The sequence below is a fragment of the Salvelinus alpinus genome, chromosome 25 (genome assembly GCF_045679555.1).
Source record: "Salvelinus alpinus chromosome 25, SLU_Salpinus.1, whole genome shotgun sequence".
Classification (NCBI taxonomy): domain Eukaryota; kingdom Metazoa; phylum Chordata; class Actinopteri; order Salmoniformes; family Salmonidae; genus Salvelinus; species Salvelinus alpinus.
Genome location: NC_092110.1, coordinates 42,002,241 through 42,024,775, shown reverse-complemented (window position 1 = coordinate 42,024,775; position 22,535 = coordinate 42,002,241). Strand labels below are relative to the sequence as shown.

General features: G+C 42.1%; 2 protein-coding genes across 6 annotated transcripts in view; one reads left to right on the top strand and one right to left on the bottom strand.

The window, feature by feature from the left end:
* Positions 1-36: 36 nt before the first annotated feature.
* cdkn3 (cyclin dependent kinase inhibitor 3) lies at positions 37-2,577 on the bottom strand. Its single transcript, XM_071366834.1, has 7 exons — positions 2,327-2,577; positions 1,800-1,894; positions 1,559-1,659; positions 1,008-1,230; positions 838-869; positions 642-745; positions 37-435 (listed from the first exon to the last, which is right to left on the bottom strand). The coding sequence occupies exons 2-7, from the start codon at positions 1,877-1,879 to the stop codon at positions 346-348; spliced, it is 630 nt and encodes a 209-aa protein (XP_071222935.1). The 5' UTR covers positions 1,880-1,894; positions 2,327-2,577; the 3' UTR covers positions 37-345.
* Positions 2,578-2,596: 19 nt separating this feature from the next.
* Positions 2,597-22,535, top strand: part of LOC139553982 (uncharacterized) — a 70,930-nt gene continuing 50,991 nt past the window's right edge. For 3 of the 5 annotated variants that reach the window (XM_071366821.1, XM_071366820.1, XM_071366824.1), the window contains exons 1-11: positions 2,597-2,748; positions 6,265-6,311; positions 6,642-6,692; positions 9,002-9,166; positions 9,391-9,509; positions 11,345-11,484; positions 18,076-18,196; positions 19,733-19,871; positions 20,733-20,837; positions 20,951-21,040; positions 21,412-21,560. In XM_071366821.1, the coding sequence (XP_071222922.1) occupies positions 2,730-2,748; positions 6,265-6,311; positions 6,642-6,692; positions 9,002-9,166; positions 9,391-9,509; positions 11,345-11,484; positions 18,076-18,196; positions 19,733-19,871; positions 20,733-20,837; positions 20,951-21,040; positions 21,412-21,560 (1,145 nt within the window). In that variant the 5' untranslated portion in view covers positions 2,597-2,729. The remainder of the gene's footprint in view (positions 2,749-6,264; positions 6,312-6,641; positions 6,693-9,001; positions 9,167-9,390; positions 9,510-11,344; positions 11,485-18,075; positions 18,197-19,732; positions 19,872-20,732; positions 20,838-20,950; positions 21,041-21,411; positions 21,561-22,535) is intronic. The other 2 variants (XM_071366822.1, XM_071366823.1) reach the window with 2 other exon arrangements.

Sequence of the window (22,535 nt, the reverse complement as noted above, 5' to 3'; positions counted from 1 at the left end):
CCATTATACTGTACAAATGTGGAGATCACGCCTCACAACAGTCCCGCTTAATAGAAGCCACTTTATTTACTCATTTTGATTCAAATAGTTCTTGCAAACCCATATCACAGAGGCACTCATTCAATCGCAATGTAAAGCCGATATCAGAGCACGACAATCCCTAAAACTTTTAGTTTAAGAACAAAATGGCTTAAAACAAACATCCTTTTTAAAAAGTGCTATAAGAGAACACATACAATCATGTTAAACCATCTCTTTTTGAGAGAGGTTGATATTCATTCAATGCTTTTATTACTCCCAATTAATTTAAAAAGACAGCTCAGTTGATGTTGAAGGGGAATGGTATCACCGCGACACCGATCGCTCTGTTGAGACTGCTTTGGTTTCTTGGTAGGCAGAGTATTTTTCCCGGAACTCATGCAGGAAGTTGTATTGCTGATGGGGGGGGGGAGGAAATTACAGCAACATTATAGAAAATCTGGACAGACAATTCATTAGTGGCTCCAGATCTGTTTCTGCTCTTGACAACAATGAATTTAGGTCTCAGCAATGGAGCTGGCAAGAGCACAAACAGATCTGGGACCAGGCTTCGACAATAAGATTTTAAAAAATATATAGAAAGATTAGAAGTGTCTCCTCACCTTGACTGTCTGAATGGCCCCACCCCCTCTGTGCTCTCTTAGGATCTCGATGGCTTTGTTGGGAGTCATGGAGATGGACAGCTGAAGCAGCAGACAGGCAGCAACTGTTGAAGACAGATGGACAGAGACACCCGTTCAGAGTCATGTTGATGACGTTGAGGCAATATGACAAAAAAATATATATAATAATTCGTACTTAGTCCAGAGCGACCCAGGCCTCCGTAACAACTGGCGAGAGAAGCACAGAATATATTAGTTAAACACTTGTTCGTTTTGTGAAGACAGGAAAGTGCTACCGGCACTTTAAAACGAACCCCCCCCCCCCCAGACACCGTCTAATCCAAATGAATACTCTTTCCTACTCACTGGATGACAGTCTTCCTGTTGTTGTGTAGGTTGTCTTGCAGTCCCTCCAGTATCTGGCAGCACTGTTGCAGTTCAGGGGTGCCCCCGTCAGGGAAGGGCAGGTGGTGCACCACGAGCCCCTGTTGCCTGTAGGTCTCCAGCAGGCTAGGCACACGGTACTTATGGAGCTCTCCTCTGGTACAGAACACAAACACATCCTGCACCCCCTGGTTCTGCAGCTCACCTGGACAAAGAAGATGTGAAGATACTGTAGGCATGTGGACCAAATGGCCCCATATTCCCTTATAAAAAAAGAACACCCATAGGTAATAGGATGCCGTTTGGGACACAATGTCAACAAGCGGATTCAGAACACTACATTAGTCACGTCGGCCTTGACTGCACCGAAAGACAGAGAGAAGATCACCCCGCCCCCCTCTCCTCCCACTGACAATGATTACCCCATGATGACAAAGACATAACAGTCCACAACCCATCCAGTCTCACCATAGCCTCTCAGGGGAATTAGCCTACTATTAGGACACTTGATTCACAGAAATAGGTCAACTTACCAACATCTCTCAGTAAATTTCTTCTGATATCTTTGAATTTGCACCCTGGCAAAGGACATATTCCAAGAAACAGAGAACAGTCCACTATGGACAAGGGCAACCTGTCAGGGAGAATGGTTGATCAATGTTCTACCAGGTCCGTTAGGCTATGTATAGATACATGGGTCACCTACTTGATCAGTGACATGTGTAACCAGGCCAGTGACCTTTGCCCTGAGTCATGTGTCTGTTAGCAACTTGCCAGGAGATCTGGAAAGGTGTCCGATGCTCTTCACAAACTTCCTCTTCATCAGAGGATGAATCAAACTCACTGGTCCGCATTGTTTCTGGCTGAGGCTGGGTTGGAAGGAAGCTATGTCAGTCACACACATTTTTGAAACGACATTAACCGCTAGCTAGCTAGTTACTGTAATGACAGAACAAGTAGCCGGGTCACTGGCGACCAAACACACAGACACACACACACATTCCATGTTTACGTGATCGTCTTGGTCAAGTGCTGTTTCAAGTTATCTTACAGGAGTTATTAACGTTCTCTCATATCTGTGTTAATGGGGAATCAGTGTTAGACATGAATTGTTAGCTAGCTAGATAATTTGATATGAACGATACACAAGCTAACGAGCGTTAGCTGGCTGACCTAACTATGGAGTTACCATCGTGCTAGCTAGTTAACGCTAATGGAAAGCAATTTATTTATTTATTTAATGGCATCGTGAGAACATAGCCTTTAGTTAATCAGAAGCTAAAAATTAAAGACTTTCTTACCAAATACACAATGGATTGACGTTCCAACCAATTTTGACAGATAGTTCATGAAAGCTTGTCAGCTACGATTTAAAAACACACGAGTGTCCAAGCCAGCCAATCAGATCCACGCTCTACTCGTCCACGCCTAAGAGTGCACTCGATTTAAGGCTCGGAGTAACCCGGCCGGTCAAAACAACTCATTTGATTTAACGCAGGTTGCTCGTCTTGCGTGGACGCACCCAGGAGATACGAACTGTATCAAGTATCCGTCAGTGCATCCCTTGCACAAATGCACCTGCTATCAAAGGTTCAGGGCGCCGCCGCAAGTGCAGTGCCAATTAATGAAATGTCCGTTTTTGCTAAAATAAGTGGACTTGGATGGAGCAAATTTCATGTGATGAGATATTTCTTGATGATCTGAATGGCGGTGGCAAATAACGGTAAGATAACACTCATAGTATCATCAAATTATTAGTAGAATTTAATTTGAAGATGTTTCATCCATTCCTATGGGTAGGTTGACTTGATTTTAGACGACATAATTATTATAACTTTTAGATGTAACTGTTATTTTTAAAGGGAAAAAAAGGTGATACATTGTAATTTCGTATGAATGTTTTAAAACAGGATTTCAGATATCACTTTTCTTTCCAGTGAACCTAATTATATTAAAATAAAAATAGAGAATATAATTACTTATCAACTGGTTAACATCTGTAAGACTTGTAGGAATTAACTGGTGTACGGGCTCTCTTTATGTTATAATACTGTATCTGATCTGTCCTTCTGCTGTTAGGCTTAGAAGGAGGTAGTTTGGCCTCTTGTCTTTCGTCCCTGCAGTGTAGAGCAGTTTGCCAGGTTAGTCACTTCCCCCTCACCAGGGGAATCGCTGGCAGGGCCAGTTCTAGCTTGGGTACTATAAACAGACACTGTCAGACCACTGACTAGAGTACAATAAGTATACTACATTTATGATTTGGTGCAGGGTTTCCTTCTTGAAAAATATTTATCAAGACAGACAGACAGACAGCAGGACATAACATTCAGTCAGGTTGTCAGGACTAACAACTTGTTCATGTTGCACTTTGTATTTTATAATGAAATACAACACTTTTGTTCTATGTTTTTACTTGTTTTATTGGGTCAGTCAGTGACTAGGTTAGTCAGGAACATAGAATCTATAGAAAGAGCTTTTAAACCCTGGCAATTTGAGTGGTAAACTCATTCTATAGATGATATTTCTATGGTTAGGAAGAGGTTACCATGACTACAGAGAGAGCAGAGCAGACAGAGAGAAAGGAGGTTAAATGCCGGGTCTTTGTCACTATTGTGTCCCTCCCTGATATCCAATCTGGGTTGGAGGATAGGAAGGATTCATTCCCAGAGGAATTATGGAGCTCTGCTCTCTGTGCTAACCTGTGATCTGAGAGGTAAAGCCATATTGAACAGGGTAAAACCTCTGATATTTATTACTGGTGTGAATAGGCAAAGACATGGAGATTGTACTCCGGGTAGAGGGACACAGGAGAGAGACTGTTCCTCAGTTTACTGATCTTTAATCTTGATGGTAGGTTTAACAAAGTTCAGGCTTCTGTACCGTCATTAAGCTGCAGTTGTCCAATGTTGTGTGTCCGTACACTGTGGTCTGAAAGTTAAACGATGAAATAGAATCAATACAATGGTTTGACCTCTTAGAATAAGGCACATATTAATGAGCAAATAGCAAGCACTAGAGCTAAACAATTCTCCTCTGCTATGATAATACATATATAACACACACATACATATATATACATATATATATACAGTACCAGTCAAAAGTTTGGACACACCTACTAATTCAAGGGGTTTTCTTTATTTTTATTGTTTTCTACATTGTAGAATAATAGTGAAGACATCAAAACTATGAAATAACACATATGGAATCATTTAGTAACCAAAAAAGTGTTAAACAAATCAAAATATATTTTATATTTGAGATTCTTCAAAGTAGCAACCCTTGATGACAGCTTTGCAAACTCTTGGCATTCTCTCAACCAGCTTCATGAGGTAGTCACCTGGAATGCATTTCAATTAACAGGCGTGTTAAAAGTTGTTAAAAGTTAAAAGTTGTTAAAAGTTAATTTGTGGAATTTCTTTCTACCCCTACCTTTTCAGTTTTGCTGTGAAAAGGTAGGGGTAGTATACAGAAGATAGCCCTATTTGGTAAAAGACCAAGTCCATATTATGGCAAGAACAGCTCAAATAAGCAAAGAGAAATGACAGTCCATCATTACTTTAAGACATAAAGGTCAGTCAATCTGGAAAATGTTAAGAACTTTGAAAGTTTCTTCAAGTGCAGTCACAAAAACCATCAAGCGCTATGATGAAACTGTCTCTCATGAGGACCGCCACAGGAAAGGAAGACCCAGAGTTACCTCTGCTGTAGAGGATATGTTCATTAGAGTTACCAGCCTCAGAAATTGCAGCCCAAATAAATGCTTCACAGTGTTCAAGTAAAAGACACATCTCAACATCAACTGTTCAGAGGAGACTGCGTGAATCAGGCCTTCATGGTCAAATTCCTGCAAAGAAACACTACTAAAGGATACCAATAAGAAGAAGATACTTGCTTGGGCCAAGAAACACGAGCAATGGACATTAGACCGGTGGACATCTGTCCTTTGGTCTGATGAGTCCAAATTTGAGATTTTTGGTTCCAACCGCCATGTCTTTACAAGACGCAGAGGTGGTGAATGGATGATCTCTGCATGTGTGGTTCCCACCGTGAAGCATGGAGGCGGAGGTGTGATGGTGTTTTGCTGGTGACACTGTCTGTGATTTATTTAGAATTCAAGGCACACTTAACCAGTATGGCTACCACAGCATTCTACAGCGATATGCCATCCCATCTGGTTTGCGCTTAGTGGGACTATTATTTGTTTTTCAACAGGACAATGACCCAACACCTCCAGGCTGTGTAAGGGCTATTAGACCAAGAAGGAGAGAGATGGAGTGCTGCATCAGATGACCTGGCCTCCATAATCCCCTGACCTCAACCCAATTGAGATGGTTTGGGATGAGTTGGACCACAGAGTGAAGGAAAAGCAGCCAACAAGTGTTCAGTATATGTGGGAACTCCTTCAAGACTGTTGGAAAAGCATTCCTCATGAAGCTGGTTGAGAGAATGCCAGGAGTGTGCAAAGCTGTCATCGAGGCAAAGAGTGACTACAAAGAGTGACTACTAATATATTTTTATTTGTTTAACACTTTTATGGTTACTACATTATTCCATATGTGTTATTTCATAGTTTTGAGGTCTTCATTATTCTTCTACAATGTAGAAAATAGTAACAATAAAGAAAAACCCTTGAATGAGTAGGTGTGTTTAGGTGTGTTTTAACTGGTACCGTATATATAATGATTCAAAATTAGAAACAAAATGGCAACAACTTAGTTAGCCAGCTAATATGACAGGAAAAGTTACTTAGCAGGCATAAAAACAAGTGCATAAAATACCACATGACAAGAATGTGACCAAAATAATGACAACTCCGTCAGAAAAGGAAACAAATGCTGTACTCTCAGTTGTTGCATTTACGCACAGTGAAGGGTAAAACAGTTAGAAAGAAAACTGAGATTCCTCTCCACAGCCGCAGCCCTTAAGAAAAAAGATAGCAGTTATAGTGTAGTATAACTCCAGTATGCTGTAAATACTGAGTCCAAACTATATATTTTTACTGCAGTAATTTTGCAGTGTAGAGTGTAGTATAACTGCAATTACACTGCAATTATTCAGCAATTACTGCGTCCAAAATACCACAGTCGACTGCAGTTACTGCACTTTTTACTGCAGTTTCAAAACTGCAATCTTGTTTTTGTAAGGGCTGCTGAATTTAGGGATGAATGAACCCTCTGCGAGCGTGTGCTGAGCTGACAGAGGTTGTGTTTATAGATGTTTGCTCGTCTTCCCACAGAGCTTATGAAGCCTCAGGAGGGAGAGCTAGTCAGTGAAATCTCCAAGGTAAACCTGTTTACTCCCTGATTATCCTCCCTCACATATTAACTACCTCTGTGTATTCCCCATGTTTAAAACACACCCAACGTCTGGGCTTACATCCCAAATGGCACCCTATTCGCTATGTAGTGCACTACTTTTGACCAGGGCCCTAATAGGGACTAGTGCACTATATTGGTAATAGGGAGCCATTTGGGCTACTAACTTCCTTCGAACCTCTTGTTACATTATAGACCATCTCTGATACCTCTCATATTGTCTCATGTTCTAGTCCACACTGTGTTGTGTTTTGTGTTGTTGTGTTATCTAATTGAATGTTGATTTTTACGTTGACAGGCTGTGGAATCATTTTTCCTTTCTGAGGACAATGGCCACCTGCACACCCAGGTTGTACAACTGATGCATAATGCATTTGACACAATAGTTGTAATACAACTGGATATATCTTTTTTTGTGAAACAATAGAACGAGTTTGTCTGCACAATTTATTTATTTATTTTTTGACTCAACCATATCTGTAATGTCTCCACGACGCTCGTGTAGTTACTTGTGTGCAGTAAAACTCTCCGCTTGTGTCACAACCGTTGTGCCAACTGTGTTGTAAATCCGTTGTACAACATGAGTGTGTACAGGGCCAATAAAGTATGCATTGAGTTGATACAATGATTATGATTGTGCAATGGGAGAGTTTGTCTGTTACACAAATGTTTACACAACCGTTGTGTAGCTCACTGTCTCTCTTTTTATTTATACAGAACAAAATATATATAAACGCAACATGCAAGAATTTAAAAGATTTTACTGAGTTACAAAGTTCATATAAGGAAACCAGTTAATTTAAATAAATTCATTAGACCCTAATTTATGAATTGAACATGACTGGGAATACAGATATGTATCTGTTGGTCACAGATACCTTTAAAACAAAAAATCAGGGGCGTGGATCAGGAAACCAGTCAGTATCTGGTATGACCACCATTTGCCTCATGCAGCACAACACATCTCCTTCACATAGAGTTGATCAGGCTGTTGATTGTGGCCTGTGGAATGTTGTCCAACTCCTCTTCAATGGCTGTGTGAAGTTGCTGGATATTGGCGGGAACTGGAACACGCTGTCGTACACGTTGATTCAGAGCATCCCGAACATGCGATCATGAAGCCCACGTGGTCTGCGGTTGTGAGACCGGTTGGACGTACTGACAAATTCTCTAAACAACGTTGGAGGCGGTAAAGAAATTAACATTCATTCAACATTGGCTCCCGAGTGGCGCAGCGGTCTAAGGCACTGCATCTCAGTGCAAGAGGTGTCACTATAGTACCTGGTTCAAATCCAGGATGTATCACATCCGGCCGTGATTGGGAGTCCCGTAGGGCGGTGCACAATTGGCCCAGCGCCGTCCGGGTTTGGCCGGAGTAGGCCGTCATTGTAAATAATAACGTGTTCTTAACTGACTTGCCTAGTTAAAAAAAGGTTACACATTCAATTCTCTGGCAACAGCTCTGGTGGACGTTCCTGCAGTCAGCACGCCAATTGCACGCTCCCTCAAAACTGTGGCATTGTGTTGTGTGACAAAACTGCACATTGCCTTTTGTTGTCCCCAGCACAAGGTGCACCTGTGTAATAATCATGATGTTTAATCAGCTTCTTGATATGCCACACCCATTAGGTGGATGGATTATCTTGGCAAAGGAGAAATCCTCACTAACTGGGATGTTAATAAATTTGTGCCCAAACATTTAGAGAAATAATACTTTTGTGCAAAGGGAACATTTCTGGGATTTTTTATTTCAGTTTATGAAACATGGGACCAACACTTTCCATGTTGCGTTTATATTTTTGTTCAGTGTATGTTATTTTGCCTTTAATTAACCAAGTATAACCGGGTTTCAATCCGATCGTGCATAGCCGACAATGTGGCTTTTAAAGGCTATGTTCCCTCGTGCGCGGAGACTGTATTCACGGTTAACACTGTAGATGTCATCTCAATTAGAAATTAGCCTACATTTAAAAGCCACATCGTCGCCAACCGACAATCGGATTGAATCCTGGCCGAAGTAATTGAGAACACTTGCTCTTTACCTATAACAACCTGACACTATCTATCCATGTCCTGTATCTGTTCATCCATCCATCCATCCATGTATCCATCCATCCATCCCTCCATCCATGTATCCATCCATCCCTCCATCCATCCATCCCTCCATCCATCCATGTATCCATCCATGTATCCATCCATCCATGTATCCATCCATGTATCCATCCATCCATGTATCCAACCATCCATGTATCCATCCATCCATCCCTCCATCCATGTATCCATCCATCCATGTATCCAACCATCCATGTATCCATCCATCCATCCCTCCATCCATGTATCCATCCATCCATCCATGTATCCATCCATGTATCCATCCACCCATGTATCCATCCATGTATCCATCCATCCATGTATCCATCCATCCATGTATCCAACCATCCATGTATCCAACCATCCATGTATCCTCCCATGTATCCAACCATCCATGTATCCATCCATGTATCCATCCATGTATCCATGTATCCATCCATGTATCCATCCATGTATCCATCCATGTATCCATCCATGTATCCATCCATGTATCCATCCATCCATGTATCCATCCATGTATCCATCCATCCATGCACCCCCCCTTCCATCTCTCTCTCCCTCCTCCAGCTCCAGGGCCTGGTGTCAGAGCTGAAGGTGGGCTTCTCCAGTGCTCTGTATGAACTGAGTCAGATCCAGCATGGAGACAGTGATATCAGGGAGGAGGTGGGAGAAGCCCGGAGGAGCTGTGAGAGAAAGGCCCTGCGCATGGAGACCCTGGTTGAATCTCTCAGGGTGAGATGGAGTTCAAGCAGTGTTACTGGGTCCCCAGGAACATCGCCTTTAAACGGTCGACAACGCTCTACAAAGTGTGATCGGATTTAAGCTCGGCCGAGGCTTTTATAAGAGCATAGAGACTATGGAACGGGAATTACGATCATGATGTTTTGAATCAATAATTTGCTAAAACAACAACCCAGAGAAGATGAAGTTAACATGGAACAATTGTCACCCCACAGGATGAACTGGGAGAGATGCGTTGCCAGATCCTGCAACTCTGTGGCAGCAACAGGCAGAGGTCTCCTATACAACAGGAGGTAAAGGTGACACAATCAGCTCTGGCAACCCAGAGAGACAGGTAATCAGTAAACGTCCATACAGACACCACTAAATCATCTGTAGAAAGTAATGATTGATTAATATGCTGGTCTTTTAGAAATCGTAATCCAAATATATTGTACTGTTATTGTCAAAACATGAATACATATATTGTATTGGATCAATAGTGTCCAGCAGCTATCTAGCCTGGGTCCCAGTCTGTTTCTCCTATCATTCCACTCCTTGTCATCCCAAATGTTTGGCAATGACACGGAGTACAAAGAGTGGAATGGTACAACACATTACAGGTTCTAGGTTGTAGACTAGCAGCTATCTTCGGTTCTTGTCAAAGTGTGTTTTAGGAGGATCCGGGCACTGGTCTGTACTATCTGGTCTGTACTATCTGGTAGTAATACAGGTCTGTACTATCTGGTAGTAATACAGGTCTGTACTATCTGGTCTGTACTATCTGGTAGTAATACAGGTCTGTACTATCTGGTAGTAATACAGATCTGTACTATCTGGTCTGTACTATCTGGTAGTAATACAGGTCTGTACTATCTGGTCTGTACTATCTGGTAGTAATACAGGTCTGTACTATCTGGTAGTAATACAGGTCTGTACTATCTGGTAGTAATACAGGTCTGTACTATCTGGTAGTAATACAGGTCTGTACTATCTGGTAGTAATACAGGTCTGTACTATCTGGTAGTAATACAGGTCTGTACTATCTGGTAGTAATACAGGTCTGTACTATCTGGTGGTAATACAGGTCTGTACTATCTGGTAGTAATACAGGTCTGTACTATCTGGTCTGTACTATCTGGTAGTAATACAGGTCTGTACTATCTGGTAGTAATACAGGTCTGTACTATCTGGTAGTAATACAGGTCTGTACTATCTGGTAGTAATACAGGTCTGTACTATCTGGTAGTAATACAGGTCTGTACTATCTGGTAGTAATACAGGTCTGTACTATCTGGTAGTAATACAGGCCTGTACTATCTGGTGGTAATACAGGTCTGTACTATCTGGTCTGTACTATCTGGTAGTAATACAGGTCTGTACTATCTGGTGGTAATACAGGTCTGTACTATCTGGTAGTAATACAGGTCTGTACTATCTGGTCTGTACTATCTGGTAGTAATACAGGTCTGTACTATCTGGTAGTAATACAGGTCTGTACTATCTGGTAGTAATACAGGTCTGTACTATCTGGTAGTAATACAGGTCTGTACTATCTGGTAGTAATACAGGTCTGTACTATCTGGTGGTAATACAGGTCTGTACTATCTGGTAGTAATACAGGTCTGTACTATCTGGTGGTAATACAGGTCTGTACTATCTGGTCTGTACTATCTGGTAGTAATACAGGTCTGTACTATCTGGTAGTAATACAGGTCTGTACTATCTGGTCTGTACTATCTGGTAGTAATACAGGTCTGTACTATCTGGTAGTAATACAGGTCTGTACTATCTGGTAGTAATACAGGTCTGTACTATCTGGTCTGTACTATCTGGTAGTAATACAGGTCTGTACTATCTGGTAGTAATACAGGTCTGTACTATCTGGTCTGTACTATCTGGTGGTAATACAGGTCTGTACTATCTGGTAGTAATACAGGTCTGTACTATCTGGTAGTAATACAGGTCTGTACTATCTGGTGGTAATACAGGTCTGTACTATCTGGTAGTAATACAGGTCTGTACTATCTGGTGGTAATACAGGTCTGTACTATCTGGTAGTAATACAGGTCTGTACTATCTGGTCTGTACTATCTGGTAGTAATACAGGTCTGTACTATCTGGTAGTAATACAGGTCTGTACTATCTGGTAGTAATACAGGTCTGTACTATCTGGTCTGTACTATCCAGTAGTAATACAGGTCTTGTGGTGAACGGGAGGAGCCACTGTGAGTGCAGGGCCAGCAGCACGTCATCCTCTTCGAACAGGGGCAGAGTCCTGCTCCACTGCTACCTGCAGGGGCTCAAGGCCGGGATGTATGAGGGGACAGGTAAGTCCACACTGTACAAACACACTCTTTCTGTAAAACACCGTGCGATGTTTACCAGTGAGAATGGCAGAATGGTGAACTTACTAAATGACTAGAGTTTGACTGTGTGATATTAGGTTGCTTCTTGTGTCAATATTTTCCGTCTGGATTTTAATGATTTGTATAGGAACTCAACGTTCCCCAAACAAAGGGGGATGCAAGTTTTTTTTAGTTCTTTTGCCTTCTCACTACACAGCTGATTAAAATAATCAACTCGTCATCAAGCTTTGAGTATTTGAATCAATGCTGCTAGGGAAAACAACTAAAATGTGCACTTGTTGGGGTCCCCGGGACCGAGTTTGGGAACCGCAGCCGTAACTTGTTTATTCAGGACAGGGCAAAAAAAAAAGGTATTCAAAAAGGATCTCAGAGTACGACTGCTGATCTAGGATCAGTTTTGCCTTTTCGATCATAAGATTATATGGACAGATTATATGGACAGATCCTAGATCATTGCCAGCAATATAAATCAGGGGCCGTATCAAGCATCTCAGTGTACGAGTGCTGATCTCGGATCAGTTTAGCTTTTTAAATCTTACTGAATAAGATGGAGCTTGATCCTGTATCACCACTCCTACTCTGAGATGTTTCACATGGGCCCTTTATGAACACGGGCCCAGATTTATATTATCACAACACTAGAACAGCTTTTATTCTCATACTATTGCTCCTATTTAGGAGTTGATAGTTTGCATCACAGGTTGTTGGAGAAGGTATGAATCCTAACTGTCACAGGCTGTTAGAGAAGGTTTGATTCCTAACTGTCACAGGCTGTTGGAGAAGGTTTGAATCCTAACCTTCACAGGCAGTTGGAGAAGGTTTGAATCCTAACCTTCACAGGCAGTTGGAGAAGGTTTGAATCCTAAGCTTCACAGGCAGTTGGAGAAGGTTTGAATCCTAACCTTCACAGGCAGTTGGAGAAGGTTTGAATCCTAAACTTCACAGGCTGTTGGAGAAGGTTTGAATCCTAACTGTCACAGGCTGTTGGAGAAGGTTTTGAATTCTAACTGTCACAGGCTGTTGGAGAAGGTTTGAATTCTAACTGTCACAGGCTGTTAGAGAAGGTTTGATTCCTAACTGTCACAGGCTGTTGGAGAAGTTTTGAATCTAAGCAACCTGCCTATACATAGCTTGCAGTACAATACTAACATAGCTTCTGTAGTAGGTTGTGTGCTGGAACACCTTGGTGGAGTTTGAGGGTGATGTAGGCATTGTGTTGCTCCTGAATTTCCTTTATTTCTCAGCTTCAGACCAATGCCTACTTCTCACTTAAAACATATTGTTTTGTTTTTAGTTTCCATGGTTTTTACGCTGGCAGGAAATGTTCTGTTAAAGGTGCACCGTACATTTCCACATGCAAAGACAGATTTGTTTTGATCATCCAAAAGTCTGCTATTGGCAGTGCTATTGTAACCTTTCATTTGGCCTCTGCCAAAAGGTCGGGGCCTTAATGGCACAGGTGGTGTGCTGGCATAACTACAAGGGTTGCTGGTTTAAACTCTGCTGACTGTTGCCTTCTAACAGCTCAAATCCGTTTTTGAACAAACTATTAAAGTATGTTTAGAATTTACCACGGATAGTCAAAAGTCCTTGTCTGCAGATTTCCGAAGGTGAAGAGCTTGTAAAATAGGACTAAATTCCCATTGAAAGCAGAGCAAAAGAAAACGGTTTTGTCATTGACTTTTGAAGGTCGTATTTATTTATTTTTACCTTTATTTAACTAAATTCAAAAGGCACTCGCACATCTGAGCAATCTTATTTGCAGGTGCATGGCAACAATTGAACAAGATGAAGGAAAAAGGAAACCGCACACTGCTCTTGATGGTATCACCGATATTTAATAAGCTTACGTATCGGCCTCATGGCCGATAACAAATAACAGGCCTAGAAACAGTTAGTTAACTGCCTGTTCAGGTGCAGAACGACAGATTTGTACCTTGTCAGTTTAGGGATTTGAACTTGCAACCTTTCGGTTACTTGTCCAATGCTCTAACCACTAGGCTACCCTGCCGCCCCGTTTAACTCAGCCATAGACATTAAAAAATATATCCCCATGAACTGCACCTTTCTTATGTCTTCTGCAGCTTGTTTCTAGTCTAAACACTTGTTTAAAAAAAGATTGCAGTATATCTACAGTTAGAGTGCAGTATAACTACAGTTAGAGTGCAGTATAACTACAGTTAGAGTGCAGTATAACTACAGTTAGAGTGCAGTATAACTACAGTTAGAGTGCAGTATGACTACAGTTAGAGTGCAGTATAACTACAGTTAGAGTGCAGTATAACTACAGTACACTGCAGTATACCTACAGTACACTGCAGTATAACTACAGTTAGAGTGCAGTATAACTACAGTTAGAGTGCAGTATAACTACAGTTAGAGTGCAGTATAACTACAGTACACTGCAGTATAACTACAGTACACTGCAGTATAACTACAGTTAGAGTGCAGTATAACTACAGTTAGTGCAGTATAACTACAGTTAGAGTGCAGTATAACTACAGTTAGAGTGCAGTATAACTACAGTACACTGCAGTATAACTACAGTACACTGCAGTATAACTACAGTTAGAGTGCAGTATAACTACAGTTAGAGTGCAGTATAACTACAGTTAGAGTGCAGTATAACTACAGTACACTGCAGTATAACTACAGTACACTGCAGTATAACTACAGTTAGAGTGCAGTATAACTACAGTTAGTGCAGTATAACTACAGTACACTGCAGTATAACTACAGTTAGAGTGCAGTATAACTACAGTTAGAGTGCAGTATAACTGCAGTTAGAGTGCAGTATAACTACAGTTAGAGTGCAGTATAACTACAGTTAGAGTGCAGTATAACTAAAGAACAGTTTTTTTTTTAAATACTGCAGTAGTTTTGCATTGTAATTGCAGTTACAGTGCAGTATAACTACAGTTCAACTGAAATACACTGCAGTTATTCAGCAATTACTGCGTCCAAAATACCACAGTTGACTGCAGTTTCTGCACTTTTACTGCAGTTTCAAAGGGAGGCGATGCAGAGTTATGCATCCTATACATTTATATAATCCAGGTTTGGGAGGGTTATTATCTCCCTCCCCTTCACCCCTAGCGCCACGCCATTGGAATGGCCATTCACAGCTAATGGCATAGATGTTAGTTAGGCACTGTTGATCAGCACACATTTGAATTAGCATACTGGAATTTATTCTGGATGTTTAAAACTGGTGAGTTTTTCTGATGGTAGCAAGTACATATTTGCACACTGCAGTGCACAACAGAATGCATTGTTTACATGTTCATTGGGGGAGTTTAACAAAGACATTTTATTTCTCAGCTACACAGAGTTGTGTCAAAGATTATATATTTTTTTATATAACTAAACCAAGATAGACCACAGCCTGTCGTTTCAAATGGGAACAAATGAGGTCATAGTGGGCAGAACAAGCAAGGATGTGGGCAGAGTCAAGCACGAGCTAGCGAGATCTTATTGGCGCGTTCTAGTATACATCTGCATATTTCCATTAGGGAACACCTACTCTGTGAAGTGTGCAATAACTGCCTTCTGGCCAGGAAGGCAGCAACAATCAATACATTCCAGCCTAAAAAAAAGCATTTACACTCCTCTGTAACAGAGTCTCCCATCAATATTTAAAATTAATTAAGTGGCACTAACATATCTAGATGAAGCATGGATTGTAGAATATTCCATGTGTCTGGTGCACAAGAAGAGAAGACAGTCTTGTCTAATACTGTGAATGTCCTGGGGACTTTAAGTAGCAACCACCTAGCGGACCAGGTTTGGTAACTGCTGGTGGTGAAGGAGACAAGACTACAGAGGTAAAGAGGGAGTTTACCTGCTGGTGGTGAAGGAGACCAGACTACAGAGGTAAAGAGGGAGTTTACCCAAAAGGGCTTTGTAGATAAACACATACACATGTATCTTTCTGCGCATATAAAGTGAAGTCCAACCTACCATTGGTACAAGGTGCAATGGTGGATGAGTGGCTTGGCATTTGTAATGAAGCACAAGGATGCATGATTAACAGAGTCCAGTCTCTGTAAGACAGAGGAGGCTGCATGCATATACAACAAGTCACCATAATCAATTACAGAGAGAAAAGTGGCCTAAACAAGCTTCTTTCTAGACATAAGCAGGAAGCAAGTCTTATTACCAAAATAAAAACACAAATTCAATTTAAGCTTTGTCACAAGTTATCCACATGAACTTTAAAGAATAACTTGTCATCCAACCAAATACCTAGGTACCACTTTTCCAATGGATAAGCCACCAGATGTGACAGTGCTAACATTCTCTGGCAGAGTTCTAGCTCTGGTAAAAGTCATGAATTTAGTTTTTTTTGTAAATTCAAGACCAGTTTGAGAAATGTTTCATCGATGACAGAGTTAGCAGAATGTCAGCCAAAACCCATCTCGTTCCATCTTCTCCCACCTCTTCACATTTATACATCCGGTGAAATATCTGTCTCATTGTTCGATCTGTGGTTGTGTCCTGTCTGACAGTGAAATGTGGCTAGCTCTGACCGTAGCTTGGACTATGGCGTAGCTAGCTAGCTAGCTAGTGTTGCAAAAGCCCATTGCATGCATTGTAAGGTAGCAGAGTGACAATTTCCACAAAGTTTGGTGTTGGACTGATTTTGTTAGCTCTGATTCTGCTAGCTAGCTGTTTTGTGGGAAAATGTAGGACTGGCATTTGGATGTGAGCTAGCTACTACTACTGTGTTGATGTGAGCTAGCTACTACTAGCTACTACTAGCTACTACTACTGTGTTGATGTGAGCTAGCTAGCTACTACTACTGCGTTGAGGTTAGCTGTTGTTGTCTGGTTCTAGCTATACCAACTATACCACCAATCAGGCCTTTATGGTATTCAAATATCCTGACCTAGTGAGATATACATGGCGGAGGTTTAATACCCTGACCTAGTGGGATATACATAGCGGAGGTTTAATACCCTGACCTAGTGAGATATACATGGAGGAGGCTTAATCAAGCTAGTCGTCTTGAATACTTTCTTATGTCACTAGCTGGCACCAAAAGTTTAAAAAGTGTTGATAGGGGACAGAAATCGGTCAAATCATCAAATATTGGCATGTACAGTGCATTCTGAGAAAATATTCAGACACCTTCACTTTTTCCACATTTTGTTACAGCCTTATTCTAAAATTGATGAAATAGTTTTTGCCCATCATCAATCTACACACAATACCCCATAATGAAAAAGTGAAAATAGGTTTTTAGGAAATTTTGCAACTGTATAAAAAATTTGCAACTGTATTAAAAATAAAAAACAATAGCTTATTTACATAAGTATTAAGACCTATATGACTCGAAATTAAGTTCAGGTGCATCCTGTTTCCATTGATCATCCTTGAGATGTTTCTACAACTTGATTGGAGTCAACCTGTGGCAAATTAAATTGATTGGACATGATTTGGAAAGGCACACACCTGTCTATATAAAGGTCCCACAGTTGACAGTGAATGTCAGAGCAAAAACCAAGCCATGAGGTCAAAGGAATTGTCCATAGAGCTCTGAGACAGGATTGTGCTGACGCACAGATACCAAAAAATGGGTACCAAGGGTACCAAAAAATGTCTGCAGCATTGAAGGTCCCCAAGAACACAGTGGCCTCCATCATTCTTAAATGGAAGAAATTTGGAAGCACCAAGACTCTTCCTAGAGCTGGCCGCCCGGCCAAACTGAGCAATCAGGGGAGAAGGGCCTTGCTCAGGGAGGTGACCAGGAACCCAATGGTCACTCTGACAGAGCTCCAGAGTTCCTCTGTGGAGATGGGAGAACCTTCCAGAAGGACAACCGTCTCGACAGCACTCCACCAATCAGGCCTTTATGGTAGAGTGGCCAGACGGAAGACCACTCCTCAGTAAAAGGCATGATAGCCCGCTTGGAGTTTGCCAAAAGGCACCTAAAGGACTCTCAGACCATGAGAAACAAGATTCTCTGTTCTGATGAAACCAAGATTGAACTCTTTGGCCTGAATGCCAAGCGTCACGGCTGGAGGAAACCTGGCACCATCCTTACGGTGAAGCATGGTGGTGGCAGCATCATGCTGTGTGGATGTTTTTCAGCGCCAGGGACTGGGAGACTTGTCAGGATCAAGGCAAAGATGACCCCCCCCCCCCCCCCCCTTTCAGCGCCCGCCCTCAGCTGGGGGCGGAAAGATGCCGTCCTGAGACTTTTTGTATTAGTCTATAAATAAATCTCTTTGCCAAAATTCGTCATCTCTCCCATGTCTTATTCGACTAGTATATTTGAAAGTGTAAGGATAATAATTCAGCCATAGTTGTTCTGAAATGTTTATTGCTTGCCAACATTTTACTTCCTCCTCTATGTTTAATATAACACACATACATGAATTATTCATTTCGGTTGCCTATCCCTCCTGACGAAGTTTGTTCGATAGAAAGTATTTGACTAGCCACAAAATGAAGGAACTTAGATGGGGGTTGGGGGGTTCTGGCGGGTGGGGGGGATTTTCAGCACAACACCGGCGCGACAATAATTTACACCAGCTTCTCTTCCACAGATGCAAGGCACCAGGTGACGATGCAGCTTCTCCACTCAGAATGGGAATACGTGTCGACCTTAAACCAGCTCTACGACAAGTACAGAACACCTCCTGCTCTGCAGATGGACCTGGAGCCATAGTAAGGACAAACCCAACTAGTACCCTATTTCCTATATATATACCCAAAAGTAGTGCACTGTATAAGGAATAGGGTGCCATTTGGGACAGAAGAAATGCTATTATGCTACCACAGTCCTGTGTGGATTATTATGGGGATTATAAACTATCATGCTACCACAGTCCGGTGTGGATTATTATGGGGATTATAAACTATCATACTACCACAGTCCGGTGTGGATTATTATGGGGATTATATACTATCATGCTACCACAGTCCAGTCTGGATTATTATGGGGATTATAAACTATCATGCTACCACAGTCCGGTGTGGATTATTATGGGGATTATAAACTATCATGCTACCACAGTCCGGTGTGGATTATTATGGGGATTATAAACTATCATGCTACCACAGTCCGGTGTGGATTATTATGGGGATTATAAACTATCATGCTACCACAGTCCGGTGTAGATTATTATGGGGATTATATACTATCATACTACCACAGTCCGGTGTGGATTATTATGGGGATTATAAACTATCATGCTACCACAGTCCGGTGTGGATTATATACTATCATGCTACCACAGTCCGGTGTGGATTATTATGGGGATTATAAACTATCATGCTACCACAGTCCGGTGTGGATTATTATGGGGATTATAAACTATCATGCTACCACAGTCCGGTGCGGATTATTATGGGGATTATAATTAATGGACATTTTTGTAGGGGAAATCCCAAATGGCACCCTATTCTCTAGCCCTATGGGCTCTAGCTATAGAAAATAGGGTGTCAGCCTCCCGAGTGGCGCAGCGATCTAAGGTACTGCATCGCAGTGCTTGAGCCGTCACTACAGACCCGGGTTCGATCCCAAGCTGTGTCACAGCCGGCCGTGACCCGGAAGACCCATGAGGCGGCGCACAATTTGCCCAGTGTAGTCCGGGTTATGGGTGGGTTTGGCTGGCATTTCCTTGTCCCATCGCGCTCTAGCGACTCCTTCTGGCGGGCCGGGCGCCTGCAAGATGACTTCGGTTGCCAGCTGGACGGTGTTTCCTCCGACACATTGTTGGGGCTGGCTTCCCGGGTTAAGCGAGCAGTGTGTCAAGAATGCAGTGCGGCTTGGCAGGGTCGTGTTTCAGAGAACGCACGGCTCTTGACTTTCGCCTCTCCGGGGTCCGTATGGGCAGTTGCAGCGATGAGACAAAACTGTAACTACCAATTGAATATCACAACATTGGGTAGACAAAGGGGTATAAGTACAAAAAACGAACAAAAACACCCTGGTAATCACCTGTCAATCAATAGTCAGGCCGTATTGACAGTACTACATCCTTTAAAAACGAACTCTTTGGGGATTTCCTTGTTTTCTTGTTGTTTTCTCTTTGTTTTCTCTCTGTTTTCTCATTGTTTTCTCCTTGTTTTCTCTCTGTTTTCTCTTTGTTTTCTCCTTGTTTTTTCTCCTTGTTTTCTCCTTGTTTTTCTCCTTGTTTTCTCATTGTTCACTTTGTTTTCTCATTGTTCTCGTTGTTTTCTCCTTGTTTTCTCCTGTAGTCAGAATTACCTGAAGTTTGTGGAGGAGTTGCTGCAGCGCCACCTTCTGTTCAGAAACACTCTGGAACAGAGGTTGTCTGCTCACGACTGGCAAGGCCTTGTGGGAGACATCTTTGTCCAACTCGTAGGCCACAATGATGTAAGTACGATAACATATACAGAGATCCCATCTTGACTATTGTATTGTTGTCTCTACCTTCTTGCCCTTTGTACTGTTGTCTGTGCCCAATAATGTTTGTACCATGTTTTCTGCTGCTACCATGTTGTTGTGTTGCTACCATGCTGTGTTGTCGTGTGTTGCAGCCATGCTGTGTTGTTGTGTTAGGTCTCTCTTGTCGTGATGTGTGTTTTGTCCTATATTTGTATTTATATTTTTAATCCCAGCCCCCGTCCCCGCAGGAGGCCTTTTGCCTTCTGGTAGGCCGTCATTGTAAATAAGAATGTGTTCTTAACTGACTTACCTGGTTAAATAAAGATTAAATAAATAAATAATATATATTTTTGGTTGTTCTTTCAAACGGTAGAGATTAGAATCTACATCTATATATCTATCTACATATATATATCTCTATCTAATCTTCATCTACCTACCTCTCTATATATCTATCTACATCTACCTACCTCTCTATCTACATCTATCTATCTCTCTATATATCTATCTACATCTACCTCTCTATATATCTATCTACATCTACCTACCTCTCTATCTACATCTATATATCTCTCTATATCTATATCTATCTACCTCTCTATCTATATCTCTCTATATATCTATCTACATCTACCTACCTCTCTATCTATATCTATCTCTCTATATATCTATCTACATCTACCTACCTCTCTATATATCTATCTCCATATATATCTATCTATATCTATCTCCATATATATCTATCTACATCTCTATCTATCTACATTATCTACCTACCTCTCTATCTACCTACCTCTCTCTCTATCTACATCTATCCCCCTCACAACTCTTCCTGTTTGTCTCCTCAAGTCGTCTTTCTTGGATATGTACCATGGATACACGACAGCGTTGGCCACGTTTCTTTCTATAGAATTCAACAGAATAATGCTCAATGGGAAAATACAAAACACACAGGTAGGTAAATCCAGTTTTTTTTTTACTGGATCTTAAATGTACAGGTCTTTACTTTTCAAAATGGTCGTAGTGAGTGAGTGATCTGAATATCTCCTTGTTCACGTTGTTTACAGAGCTATACGAAGGAAAGAGAGGAAGTCCAACTGTTCTCTCTGCTGTTGGCACCAGTCTCTCGAATCCACAGTTACCTAACCCTTATTCAGGTTGGTCTACCTCTTCTTCTCCTTCTTTTTGGAGTGTCTCTCGATGATAGACAATCTAGTGAGGATAATCTCAAATGGACAGGTGATGCTAAGCAGAAGTACGATTCAGTTAATTGAACATGGCCCTTGCAACGGCAGGGTTGTGAGCTCATTTCTTACTAGGGCCAATCATATGAATATGTATGCACTACTGTAAATCACTTTGGATAAAAGCGTCTGCTAAATGGAATATATTTTTATATTATTGTGGTTCTCTGACTGGAAACTGTTCCCCTGTAGAGTATGTTTGTCTACAGGCAGTGATCACCCAGAATGCAACTCCAGTATATTTACATATCAGTTTCTCTGAGTATAATCCTGTTGCCCTGTAGAGTCTGTTGCAGTGGACTGACAGCGATCACCCAGACTGCAGCCTCCTCCAGGGGTCAGAGAGGGTCCTGAGGAGCATCCTTTCCCGCTGTCACCTCATCCTGGAGGAGGATGTCCGATGGGGAGACGGAGGAAGAATGGCCGGGCCCAGGTTAGTAAGAGACACTCCATGGTTGTGTCCCCAAATGGCACCCTATTACCTATGTGCTCAACCTTTTCACCAGGGCCCTATGGGTTGGTCTCTGTGGCCCTGGACTAAAGCAGTAAACCCTATAGGTTGGTCTCTGTGGCCCTGGACTAAAGCAGTAAACCCTACGGGTTGGTCTCTGTGGCCCTGGACTAAAGCAGTAAACCCTATGGGTTGGTCTCTGTGGCCCTGGACTAAAGCAGTAAGCCCTATGGGTTGGTCTCTGTGGCCCTGGACTAAAGCAGTAAGCCCTATAGGTTGGTCTCTGTGGCCCTGGACTAAAGCAGTAAGCCCTATAGGTTGGTCTCTTTGGCCCTGGACTAAAGCAGTAAACCCTATAGGTTGGTCTCTGTGGCCCTGGACTAAAGCAGTAAACCCTATAGGTTGGTCTCTGTGGCCCTGGACTAAAGCAGTAAACCCTATGGGTTGGTCTCTGTGGCCCTGGACTAAAGCAGTAAACCCTATAGGTTGGTCTCTGTGGCCCTGGACTAAAGCAGTAAGCCCTATGGGTTGGTCTCTGTGGCCCTGGACTAAAGCAGTAAGCCCCATGGGTTGGTCTCTGTGGCCCTGGACTAAAGCAGTAAGCCCTATGGGTTGGTCTCTGTGGCCCTGGTCTAAAGCAGTAAGCCCTATGGGTTGGTCTCTGTGGCCCTGGACTAAAGCAGTAAACCCTATAGGTTGGTCTCTGTGGCCCTGGACTAAAGCAGTAAGCCCTATAGGTTGGTCTCTGTGGCCCTGGACTAAAGCAGTAAACCCTATAGGTTGGTCTCTGTGGCCCTGGACTAAAGCAGTAAACCCTATAGGTTGGTCTCTGTGGCCCTGGACTAAAGCAGTAAACCCTATGGGTTGGTCTCTGTGGCCCTGGACTAAAGCAGTAAACCCTATAGGTTGGTCTCTGTGGCCCTGGACTAAAGCAGTAAGCCCTATGGGTTGGTCTCT